The 13047-nt window shown below is 43.0% G+C and overlaps 1 protein-coding gene across 10 annotated transcripts in view; it reads left to right on the top strand.

Annotated features, from left to right (window-relative positions):
- The window catches only part of Msra (methionine sulfoxide reductase A), a 333283-nt gene that overhangs the window by 115537 nt on the left and 204699 nt on the right, over nucleotides 1-13047 (top strand). Inside the window, exons 1-2 of one of the 10 annotated variants that reach the window (XM_011244921.3) lie at nucleotides 8798-9650; nucleotides 10425-10484. The exons of 8 other annotated variants lie outside the window; for them this stretch is intronic. In XM_011244921.3, the coding sequence (XP_011243223.1) occupies nucleotides 10460-10484 (25 nt within the window). In that variant the 5' untranslated portion in view covers nucleotides 8798-9650; nucleotides 10425-10459. Of the gene's footprint in view, nucleotides 1-8797; nucleotides 9651-10424; nucleotides 10485-13047 lie in introns of those variants that run through there. One more of the 10 variants, XM_030247607.1, reaches the window with a different exon arrangement.

The following is a 13047-nucleotide window of genomic DNA, read 5'->3' as shown; positions in this document are numbered from 1 at the left end:
ATCTTTTGAAAATTGACTTATTTTTGTGTTTAAAGTAATATGGTCATAAAATAGGATCATCATCCATTTTTTAAAAATCTAACACAACTCTTGAGTCTCTTAGAATAACTGCAGATAATGGATAAGAGGTCCAGGCTCCCTGGGGGCCCTGAGAATTGTTCTATTCCTCTTTCTAGAAAGGAGGTGGGGTAGAATGAGCTCCACTGTTCTGTTTGGCTGTCACAGTCCATCAGTGGTAAGCATGTGTGTCCTATCAGTGCATTCCAGGCTTTCTGAGAAGAAAGGTTTGGTTTTGATGCAGTAGTGTGTTTTTTGAGTGGATGCTCTGTCTGCTGTCCATCTTGGCCTTATCTTGTTGTTTCCTATGGTGACGTTTATGGTTTGTGGTCAAGACCTGAATACACCACCATGGGCAATATGAGTTAGGAATGTTTGGCTCTAGGTTCAAATAATTCCAAATTTCTCAGGAGCAGATTTCTCACATGTAAGGTGGGAGCCCTGCTACTTTGTGGGTTGGCATGAGATTTAGTGAGATATTGATGCTTCATCTGCCTCTTGGTGCCTGCTGGTCTCTCTGCACTAGTGCCTCTCCCCAAGGAAGTTTTTAGTATGCAGAAATATGACTATCGAGTCGTTCTAAGGTGGGGGGACCTGTTTATTCTACATTCATGAAACCTTTCTGACAGCAAATGTATGGATTTCCTACACCAAAGCATTCTCCCTATTCTCTGTATACAGTGGCTGGGTGTCCAGGAGCTCTTCTTGGACCTGCCCTAAGTTCCCAGAGCTCCTGCCGGACTTTACACATCAGGTCTTAGTTCCAAAAGACTACCCAATCCCATTGTGGATGCCAACCACGAGTCATTGGCCTCAGTCTTTCCTAGAGGTCTGGGGATAGGACTACAGGAAGTTCTAGCCTTCTAAATTATATGGTTGGTTCCTTGTCAGCATCCTCCCCCAATTGCCCCTGTCTTCTAGGATTTACTTCATTAGCATAAACTCAAGGATGGGGAGACTTGCTTTGCCCCACATAAGATATACCTCTTACCCTTCTCATCCAGAAATTGAGGAGCTATGTACCAGGAACCAGGGCCATAGACTAGATCTATTAACCAATCTCCCTCCCTCCTTCCCTTCTTACATTCCTCCCTTCTTACATCCCTCCCTTTCTTTTTTATCTTTGTATAGTATGTTTGTGTATATGTACATGTGTATGAGAATGTGCTTACCTGTATGCTCAGGTGTGTGTGTGTGTGTGTGTGTGTGTGTGTGTGTGTGTGCCAGAGCTAATGCTGGGAGTCTTCCTCTGTTGTTGTTCATCTCAGTTTCCTGAGCTCACTGTTTTGATTAGGCTGGTTGACCAGCAGGTACATTGGATCCATCTGTCGCTGCCTCTACCCCTCCAGCACTGGAATTACAGATATATACCATTGTGACTAGCATTTACCTGGGTGCAAGGATGACAAATTCAGCTTCTTCTGCTTTCACTGCAAGCACCTTGTCTATAGAGACATCTGCCTTATGTCACAAATATGGAACATATTTGTTTAGCACTGGACACTGTTGGAGATTATGTTTTAGTTTTTTCTGTTGATTGCATTAAAGAAAACAATGGGAAAATAAGTGTTTTAAGAAGCTGGAAGATTGAGATATGCTCTAAATACTCTCCCTGGCTATTCACTACCTCCAAATATTCCCAAGTGGTTGAAAAATACACTTGTCTTTAGCTGACTTCTGAACTTGACCTCAGACCTGTTTTTGGTCTACCTTGATAACTTTCAATTCCAGCCTTCTTTCCTGGATTTGTTTATGAAATACACAGTCAATGCAGCAAACACTAAAACGAGACAATATCCTAGGTATCGGGAATAGGTAAGCCTACACCCACAGTGGGACATGGGAGGAGATCGAACAGAGCCAGAAACTTCCCTTCTGTACTGTATACTGTATACTGTAGCTTCAAATATTACCAAGTGTTATGAAGGAAACTAAACCAAAGTAGGTATGAGAAGGGAGGCAGAAGATGCTGTGGAACAGACATGGCAGAGAAGACTTCTTTGTGGAGCTAATCCCTGGGTAGAAACTTGAAATGAGAAGTGAGAGAAGCAATCATCTGCAGCAAGAATGCTCAGGTAGCTGGAACAACAGTGCAAAGGCCTCATGGGTAACATGTTGGTTTGTTCACATGGTAACAATAAGTGTGGTAGGGAGAAGAGAGCAACAGGGAAAGGAGACATGGATAGAAAACAGCCAGGGACCGACCTTTGGAAAGGACTTCAGGCCAAGGTACAGGCCATAGAATTCATCTTAATGATGATGTAGAGCTGTAGAAAACCATTGCTCATGTTGCTCAATGAAGATGGGGTTCAGGGAAGCCCAGAGAGAAGGTGAGGGTAGAGTCAGGGCATTGGTTATTGGTAGAGGAAATGGAAAGAACTAGTTGGATTGCTGGAGGTGGTGACAGGTGGCCACAATCCAGAGCCCCACAGGTAGAGCCAGTGCAGCATTTTAGTATCAAGTGGAAGAGTCTCAGAAGCTCACCAGGGCCCTCTCACCCACCGACTATGCTTATGAGGTGAGCAACCCTCCTCCACAGGACTGGTACCTTGACCTGACTGGGTGGGACTACTGTGCATTTTGTTTGAGGGGGATAAGTGGGAAAATATATTTACTCCTCAAAATGCAGAAATGTGAGTGAAGTATCAGAGTTGTATGGAGAGAGCAGTGCTATTTTTCTTGGCACATGGACCTGTCTACAGCTTCCATCTGGAGCCCCAACATTTTGAGGCTTGAGTGTGGGCAGGAATGGACAAGAGGTTTCAGTGGCTAGCCTGTTTTATCCTTGATGCTATGCAGTGGAGTCAAGCTTTCTGGTTCCTAAGCCAAGCTCCAGATAACTGCTCATTTTATTTATAGAACATCCAAGAATATCTAAAATAAATAGCAAAGATGTAGATTTTGAGTTCAGGGATATAAACAACATTGTGCATTAGTTATCTATTGTTTTATAAATTATATTCTAACTTGGCACCCTAAAACAAAACACATAAATGATCAATTTCTGGGGTTCAGGGTCCTAGATACACTCAGCTGGCCTTCTCCTTCATGGTTTTGTTAATGTGTTAGGGAAGGTAGAGGTCTTAACATGAAGGCTCCACCCAGGAAGTCATCCTTCAGGCTCACTGGTATGGTTGTGGGACAGAACCGATTTCTTAAGAGCTTTGGATTGAGTGTCTCACTCCTGCTGGCTGTCCTCAATTCTTTGTCACACAGGTTTTCCCAATGTGTTACCTTGCTTCATCAAAGCATGCAAGAGAGAGTGTCAGCTATTGAGATGGAATTCCAGCCTTCTGTTGTTTAGTTCCAGGAATGGGGTTGCCTTAATGCCATATTCTATCACTTAGAGGCCAGTTACTCAGGGAGAAAGGATTATGCAAATCCATGAGTCCCACCAGGATCTGAGCCTGCTGGCTGTCTGCTACAGTGACTTGTATATGATGAGACTGTGTATTGTAAATGTTCTTCTAGGTAATATTAGGTTAGAAAAGACCTTTGTGAGCACACTAGATCATCCTCAGGGCTTAGGGGCAAAACCTAAGTAATTTAAAGGAGTGCCATGACATCTTTGAGGTAGAGCAGCTTTGAGGTAGAGCTGGACCTCTTGACCTTCAGACAATAGGCAGAAGGGGTTATATTATCTAGCCTCAAGTTGGTCAGTCTTGAGTTCACAATTTCTGTCTCAAGGGTTTCCATTCATTTGTACACTTTTTTTTTTTGGAGTAAATGTATATATGCACTTGCATGTGGAGGCCAGAGATGCCTTTATTATTCTTTCTCAGGCACTATCTATTTTTTTTTTCCTGAGACACAGTCTCTTCAGTGGCATGGAACTCAACAAGTAGGCTAGGCTAGTTGGACAGTGAACCCCAGAGTTCCATTTGTCTCTGCCTCCCCAGTGCTGGCATTACAAATACATAACACTACCACTCCCAGCTTCTTGTTTGACAAGAATTCTGGGGATGAAATTCAGACTCTTAAGCTTGCAAGATAAGTACTTTACCCAATGAACCATCTTCTTAGCCCCTTATTTGTATACTTTAAATATACCATTGTTATACTCTGAACCCAGGCCTGCATCCAAATGGATTGTATTAATGGCCTGTCTTGGACTTTGTTTCAGACCCCAGGTACTGAGTGTATGCTGAAGCTTCTCCAGCTGAGGTCTGATATTTTTCTCTTTTTGCTTCTTTTCATCAGCACACCTTTGAAGCATAAGCATAGACTTGAGGTCTTTAACTACACTTCAGTAGCTGATTGGCAGCCTTGCCTATCTAATATTTTCCTTTATAGTGTCCTCTAAGACCAGAGGTCACTATGTTACAAACCATCATCAAACAATTTAGTTTATCTAAAATCTTATACTTTCTGTGTTGTAGCCATGAGTATGTTACTTTTAGGCCATTATCACAACAGATGCTGGAAACATTAGAGACAGGGATGGGAACTAACAAAGGAAGGCCTCAGCACAGATCATCATATCATGTGCTACTTTGTGCCCTCATCCCCAGGAACTTAAATAAGAACAATGGGTCAGGACACAAGGTCTGCATAGTGCCTAAAGTCAACTGTTAATGGATGGATGGATACTACAACAAATGGCTTAGATGGATACTACAACAAAGAAGTCATGGAAATGTTGGGTTGGTCAGTATGGCTGCAATCAAGGGCAGGCCAAACACATGAAGGCTTAAAACAGTCATGGTCAGAGCAAAAATAAAAAGTAGTTTATGATTTAGAAATCAAAAGTCACAGTGATGGGCAGAGAGCCAGAGGTGGCCAAGCTGGGGCTAGGCTGGGTGTCTTACCCTTTCTTCTTTCCCTCCTCTTTTCAAGTTGAAGATAAAGGGTGTAGCTTACATAGGATTTGAAAGGTTTTAGCATTTTTAAATGCTTCCCTGTTCTTCTCCTTTATAACCTGTCTTTTTTTTTTTTTAAGACCCCTTTTAAACAGCTATGGGTAACAGGTTTGCCTGATTATCTGAGAGTATTAGGTCTGATTTTTTTTACCCAGCCCACATAGCAACCCTGGTATATTAAACAGGATGGTGTCTGATAGATGGAGAGATCTAGCATCAGAATTATACAGTGATAGGTCAGAGCACTCACAAGCTTTCTGTCATGTAAGCAGGGACACCTGCCACTAGGACCCACAGCTGGGTTTTCTCTTTGTAAATCTGAAGGTCAGATTGAAGAGAGTGTCACCTGACACCATCAGCTACTTGGTGGAGGAAGAGAAAGGAAGGTTAACAGAGGCAGAGAAGTGAATGCTGTTGAATAAGACACGAGGACAAGCAGTGGCTAAGTGTGCTCTTCCTATCTTTGTTGCCTGAGACCTGCCTCTCAACTGCTCTTTCCTCATGTTCCTCCAGCTTTTGATAAACATTCCCAACATTTGCCATGCCACCTTCTATCTCAAGATTAAAGGGCTGCCAATTGCCTTCTGAACAGCCCCTGCCAGTTACATCTCCAGAGATGGCGCTACCCTCAGTGAATGCCAGTCCTCTTGGGGTAGACAGTTGGCTGCAGGGTGGTTTATCAGCATGCCAGACCAGGGATTCACTGTAAATTCTCCAAAGTCCCAGGAGTTTCATTCCAGTCTTCAGCAGCAGCTGGATGATCTAGGATGTTACCTGAGCATGTTGAGGGATAGGGCAACCTAGTAGGTCAGGTGCTCTGATGACAGGTAGATGGAAGTGAGATAGAAATCCTGTTTATGACTCAGAATGGATGTTCTGAAGATGCCATGGGAGGATTTGTAAGAGCTGTGAGCAAAGTTTAATCCTTAGTAACTATGATGGGCCAAGGAATATTCATGGGTATCTTGGGAAGTCATTAGGAAGGGGTGCAGAGAGCTGGGAGGATTGTGAAGGGAAAGGGTTGTATGCCAGGACCTAGTCCTTTAACAGCCTTTTCTGCCTCAGCAACCAAGGATGTCTTCACCCTTGACTACAGGTTGAATTGACATTCAGTTCTTTCCTTAACTTGGTGACCCATGTTCCTATGGAAACCCCTCCCTCATCTTTCAAAGCTGAACCCTGCTGCTAGCACTGAGTTCTTTCACATGGGCCATCCTCTCACCTTTTCACATTGACTCGGAGAGAAGGATATTTATTCCCAGTTATTCCTCACAATGAGCGCAGTGAAGCTCAGAGATGTCACATGAACAAAGGCAACATTCTGTGGGACCAGAGCTCACCAGCGCTGCATACTCAAAGCTACAGAGCACTCTACCCTTCCCCGCTGTGGGTCCAGCTGATGCTCCCTTTGTGATGGACCAGTACTGCACTGGCTATGAGCATGGTGAGCCGAATTTGACTTCTGTGCTTCAGTCCTTTCTCACATAGCCCTGTCCATGAGGACTTGTCCTTCTTGTGGAGTCTTGACCCACTCCCATCCCAACATCACATCCTCACGTTCCTCACAAGCTGCTCTAGGACAAGGCTGGCAAACAATTCCTATAAAGGTCCAGATGGTTAACGTTTTAGGTTTTGTAGGCCATACGGTCTTGGTTGCCATTCCTCACTACAGCTATTGTGAAGGCAGCATAGACAGCACATACACAAATGAGTATGGCTTTACTCCAGTAAAATCTTACTTAATGATACTTGAATTTGAATCTCATAGAGTTTTAATGTGTCAAGAACCATTTTTTCTTCCTGATTGTTTTTCAACTATTAAAAAAATAATAGGGAAAAAAACAAAAAACAAAACAAAACCCCAAACCTTAGCTCATGGAGCATACAAAAACAGGAGGTAAACTGTATTTGGTTGGTTGACAGTGTTTTGCCAACATCTGTCTTAGGAATGTAGGATGGTGACCATTTACCTGTGGGTAAAATTGTCTTTGCTCATTCACTTAAAAGCATGTACAATTCAAAGCTTCCATTGCGGGTGAAAGCTTTGTCACCTAGAGGGTTTCGGGCAGTGGTGGCTGGGATGCAAGGGGTGGGCGAGGTAGCAGCAAGTGGATAGCTGCCTCTGCGTGAAATAAGGTCAGGCTTGCTGGGAGGCTATTGTCTCCTCAGTGAAAATGTTAGATTTAAATCCTATATGCCATTTATCTTTGAGCTCTGTATAGAGAGAAAGGTCTTGCTTTGGTTTCTGTAAAAATACCAGGCTTAGATCTCTTTGTATGAGCTGTCATCAGCTATTCCAACGGCTGATCCTGTAAATTCATGCTTTTTAGCGTCGGCAGAAGGATTGCTTTTGTTTTTGAACAATTTCCCGGTGTGTTCTTTTCAACTGGGACTTACATCAGGTTTCAACTTTAGCTCTACTTTTCATCTCTGATGGGTTTGAAAGACATGGGTCCCTGCCATTGCGCCACAGAGGACTGCTTCAGTGCCCTTCCTCTGTGCTGGGAAAAGATAGACCCGGCTGCCAGTCCTCTTCTGTGTCCACGAAGATAGCATAGCTGAGTATTTCTCTGCTCTTGGTTGGTTACCAGGTGATCCACAGGGACCTGCCGGAGACTTAGCCTGTGATTTCTGGGAGTTCTTGCAGGGGTTACATTGTAGCCATTCTTGGGAGTCCTTGGAGTGAAAACTTCCACTAAATTTTACTATTTGCAGGATTTGGAAAGCACAGGGATGCAATACTCGACAGGAACATTTTAGGGCAGGAAGGCTTTATTGTAGGTCACGCCTCCCAATGGGTAGGGTTTGGAAGTACCCCACATTTTGTGCTGGTGGCTGTGTGAGAGGGAGGGAGCTCACTCACATCTCAGCAGGTCAGGATGCAGGAAGATAGAGGGATAAGCTCAGGCCATGGGCACAGGTGACCCATAACCCTCAATCCCCACAGTGTCCCAAAACAGTGCCCCAGCTGGGGACCAGTTGTTCAAATGCATGAACATGGTGGATATTTTACATTCTAACCACAATACACAAGAAAGGAAACAGAGACTCATGCAGAGAGCTTGGTTTCCTAGCACCAGGCCAGCTTCCTCCTCACCCCCACCTTGCCATATGTAGGAGGCCACATGAGGAATGGGACAGCCAGGACTCTGTGCAGGGCTCTGACTTACACAGCCACCCTTCAAGATCACCCCACACTCTAAGGAACATTTGTATCGTACCTTTCTCTGCAAACTAGGGTCTGCTCGTCTTGGGGGGAGGCAGTAATAACAAGACATAACTTCCTTGTCAGTATTTCTTCCTAAAATGTTTCGATTTATGTTATGTTTTATCATCAAGCAATAGTTATGTGCTATTATTGGCTTAAAATTAAGCTTAGAAGATTTTTTAACATCTTGTTCCCTGTTGGAGTGGATTTATTCTCTGATTATTTCTCTCTGAGGTAATTCTGTCCTGATTCTGTTCTATTAGAGAAATGGGACTATTGTTTGTCCATCCTTGGAGTGGTTATGCACATAGGCTACAAAACAAGGGACTTTAATTTGCGTAATGGGTTAGCGCTGTAGGCCTACAAGTACTATGCCCTCAGAAGGAAAGTCCTTCTGGCTTGCATTATGCATCTTGAGCAATTTGTAAGCTCACATTACAAGCAATTAGGTAATATATTTATATGTTTAGGATTTCTCACAAGCTAAAAAATCCTTTTTTGAAATGATTTAATAGCTATAAGAAATCATAAAAGTGGGACAGAGTTCCAAGACTCCTTTCGGCCAGGGCCCTGCAGTCCTCACTGTGTATGGTCAACATGTCAAGTCCACGTGTTGCAATACTGTTAAGTCAGACTTTCTTGGGATTTTACATCACTGTACTTTACTTTGTGTGTGTGTGTGTGTGTGTGTGTGTGTGTGTGTGTGTGTGTGTATGGCTGTGTGGTATTTACCACACGTGGATTTGTAGCTAAAGCTCAAGTAATCAGCATATGAAGTTGTCACCTAGGAAACTCCACTAATCTCTAACAATTAGCATTCTCCTCTTAAGGTTTTGCTTAGGATTTGTTATTAGGATGTGAAAATAGCAATCTCAAAAGGTATAGATTTTGGGAAGAGCATTAGTTTTGACCCCGTCCATAATGATAAATTCCAATCGAATGAGATGGAAAAAATGGAAAAATCAATACTAAAGTTGTAAGCATACCCATAATCTATGTCAGGTTCAGTCAAGTCAACTGTGTGGGCAAGAAGTAAGAGTTGACATTTATTTAGTTACATTTGAATTTCAAACTGATTCATCACCAATTTTTAAAGAATCCTGATTGGATGATGTTAGTGCCTTTGCCAAGATTTAAGTGGGCGTTTCTCTGCTCTGTTCCATTTACTTACAGTTCCCTCCTTCTGCTCACAGCTCACCAACCTGACCTTATAGTAAGACTTTGAGTTGGGTGCTATAAGTCTCCCAATTTATATTTTAGAATCATTTTCAGTTCTTTGGATCATTTGATTTTTCCTATATAACATTTATAATCAATTTATCAACATCAACAAAAGCTTCCCAGGATGTTTGCCTAGCATGCATGAAGCCCTGACTGTGCTCTCCAGCACTGCTGGGCATGGTGGCACACACTTGAAATCCCAGCACTTGGGAGGCAGAGGTGAGAGCATCCAGAGTCCAAAATCACCTTCAACTGCACAGCTGAGCTCAGGGTCAGCCTGGCCTATAGGAGACCATGTCTAAATGGTAAGTAAACATAAGCAAGTTTGGGGAAGGATCATTTTAGGAATATCTAGTCTTATGATCTATGATCTACATGGTATAGTACCACTTCCTTAATCTCCTTTAACTTCCCTCAGTTATGTTGTGTAGTTCTCTGGGCGTGAATCTAGAGATCTCCTTTAAGCACTTCTTGTTATGTGATGCTACAGTAAACCCCCTATAAAGGCCACTGCCATTATGTGCACATCTTGTTTACTTTTGTGTGTCGGTCTAATGCTCTGTGAGTGTCAGAAGCTTGACTTACGAATACCAATGCTTCTTCTCTTAGGATGCTATCATGGTTTTTGCATGAAAAGAAGGGTTTTCTTTTGATTTGATTGTAGTATATTTTGGAACCGATGGAACTTTCACTTCCATGTTAAATACACATGAAGTGTTAAATAAAGATTAAGTGTCTTAAATACAGAAGTGAAGTGTATAAGCACATTCCTGCTCTGTTCCCAATTTAAGGCTAAAACCATTAATTTTGGTTTTTTTTTTTTTTGCCTTTAAATATGATACTAGGGAAAAAGACCATGTCATGTGTGAGTTTTAAAAAAGATGTCCTGTATTAAACTTCCATCCTAGTTTACCAAGAAGTTTCTAAAAATTCACAAATAGATGCTGAATTGTCAAATGGTTTCAAGAATCCTTTGAGAAGATCTAGATTTTTTTCCCCCGTTAGATTATTTTAAAAGGCATCTGTAGAGAGAAAGAGAGGCTTAATCTGACCTTAATTCACTCTATGTTTATTCTCAGTCCGCAGGCATCTTTGTCACTCATGTGTGCTGCTGATGGCCAAAATCCTTACAGAGGAAGGTGCGATGTGACCCCCTTTAGGAGCAGAGAAGACTTCTGTAGTCTGCAAAGGATGTTGGGCAATGTAGTCCTTCAGCAGGAAACTATCACCTCCCTCCCACACCCTCATGTTTAGTCTATTATATGTATTAGTAGTACTGGGCTTTCTGAATGTCAAAATGACAAGTTCTTGGGTCAACCCACTGGGCCATGATTCCTAGCCTTTTGCTCTATTTCTCCATTCAGTATTCTTAAAGGGTTTTTGTGTTTATGCTCACAAGGAAGTGTCTGTGGTTCTTTAGATTTTGTTTTGTTTTGTTTTTTGTTTGTTTTCTTCTAGTTTTGACATCATGGTCAGGCAGGTCTTATAAGCTTAGGAAAACTGTGGGTTCTCTCTTTCATGAAGTACATTACATAGGGCTGATGGTCTCTGTTCTTTAAAGGTATCCAGAACTTTCCAGGGAAAATATATCAACATAAAGTTTCTATGTCAAAATTTCTGTTACTTGGGTAATCTTCATCTCTCGAGGTGTGTGAGAGTTTAGTTTGTTGCTACTTGTTTCCATTTATGCTCCTCTGTATAAGCTGAGAGGAACACAGGGATTGTTTTGCTATTGTTCATTTCACAGGATCCCAGTGTAAAGTGCTCTTGGGAGAGGGGACCAGGGAACATTGCTGGAACAGGTCTCTCCTGACACATTTCTTATGGAGTCAAAGTGGGCAGGGGTGTGAGTATATCTAGTATGACCTGCCCAGCCATGGTTCCAGGATGGAGTTTCTTAGACTCAGCTCTGTGAGAACCATTCCAGGGGAGGCCATGGCCCCTGTGCTGCCCAGGCCAACAGTGCTCTTGCTCACAGCTGTGCCCGGCACCCCTGCAGCTATGCTAGGATCTTGACCTGGATTCCAACTGCACAGGCACAGTGGTTATACTGGGTGTATGTTGCCTGTCTCCTGAGGAAGAAAAGTTCAGTATCTTTCGAAGAGTTCCTGCTGAAGCACGCCCTCCTTTCCCAAGCCTATCTTTCCCTAGTCCTCTCCCCCACCCTTGGTGTACATGGCAAGGCTCCTCAGCCCCAATAGTGACTCTTTTATTATAGTTAGTATTGTGGACTTTCCCTGGTTAGTCCACTGTGCAGTTTCCATTGCTTAATTGGAGCTAGACTGTTAACACAAGAATTTCTGGTAAGCGCCCTTTGAGTTAAGACTTTTGTCAGCTGTGTTTTTTTTTTTTTTTTTTTTTTTGTCCTCAGTTTCATGAAGAGTGGGAGACACTGCTGTGCATTCACCTGACAACCGCCCCCAACGTCAACCACAATTAGTTTCCAGACTTGATTTTTATTCCCTTTACACAAGAGACAAAAAGGATCTGTCAGGGTTTCACACGAGTAAAGGCAACCTAACCATCTCTACACTTTCATATAAACAGAGGGGGGAAGAAAGCGCTCAACTGAGCTACATAACCAGCCAACCAAGCCAAACTCCACCAAGATCCAGAAGACTCTCGCTGTTGTAGTGAGGCCTCTGGCATGGATTTAAGTTTTGCTTCTCTGGGAATTCTGGGAAAACATTTTTTCTTCATTGTTTTCTTAAGCCCTGCAAAGCAGAGCTAGAACTTCCCTAAACAAAGCAGCAGGAGAATGCACTAACAATCCCCTGGATAGCACAAATGAATAAAAATGGCCAAAATTATTGTGGAAACGCTAAAAGCTGGGCTTGGATAGTTTCTGCACCATCCCTAGACTCTGTTGGTTCAGAAATGCTGCTTTAGCAATGCCAACACATGGGACTAGTGACGGGGCACATCTGTGGAGAGAATAAATCACATAGCCAGTGCCTCCAACTTAGAAATGGCTTGTGTTCCAGGCGTTGATTTGCGAATCAGTTAGACTGGAAATGTGTTTTTCCCCCCTATGGAAATTAGCTTTATAAAAAGTGGTTTGCTTTCTTGGCTTAATTAGTTCCTCTTTGAAAAAAATGCATTGTTTCCTTCATTAGAACATATTACTATTTTACTTTCATATTTCTAGACAATAAGCAATTCCAACACTCACAGCTTAAAACAACAATCTCCTATTGTCTCCTGGTGGTCAGAAGTCAGGAATCTGGGTGTGGTCAGGGTCTCTCAGGAGACTGCTGTGTGTCAAACGGTCTGTATCTCGACAGTTTCACTCATGTGACCTTTTGAGGGCCTTAGTGTCTTGTTACGTGGACTTCCTCACAGGGCTGCTTCATCATCCCTTGGTCACAATGCCTCGTGCCATAAGCCACCCAGTAGAGAATAAGAGAGCACTTAAGACAGATGTCAGCTACTCCCTGTGCTGAGAGTTGACCTCCCTTCCATCTCTCTCATTGCATTCCATCCAACAGAGACACACCACTAAGCCTAGCCCACACTCAAGGGAAAGGCAACCAAACCCCACCTCTTGACAGTAGAGCAGAGAAGTCATGGCTATGAACTTGAAACTGGGGGAGCGTCTGCCCTCAAACTCACCAAGCCCCACCAACACGGAGTTTCAGATGACACCATAGCCTGGCTGACACCTGAGATCCAGCTTTCTGGGTGACCCTGAGCTTCATCTCA

Source organism: Mus musculus, chromosome 14, assembly GCF_000001635.26.
Source record: "Mus musculus strain C57BL/6J chromosome 14, GRCm38.p6 C57BL/6J".
Classification (NCBI taxonomy): Eukaryota; Metazoa; Chordata; class Mammalia; order Rodentia; family Muridae; genus Mus; species Mus musculus.
Note: the sequence above shows the minus strand (reverse complement) of the source record. Positions and strands in the feature narration are given on the sequence as shown.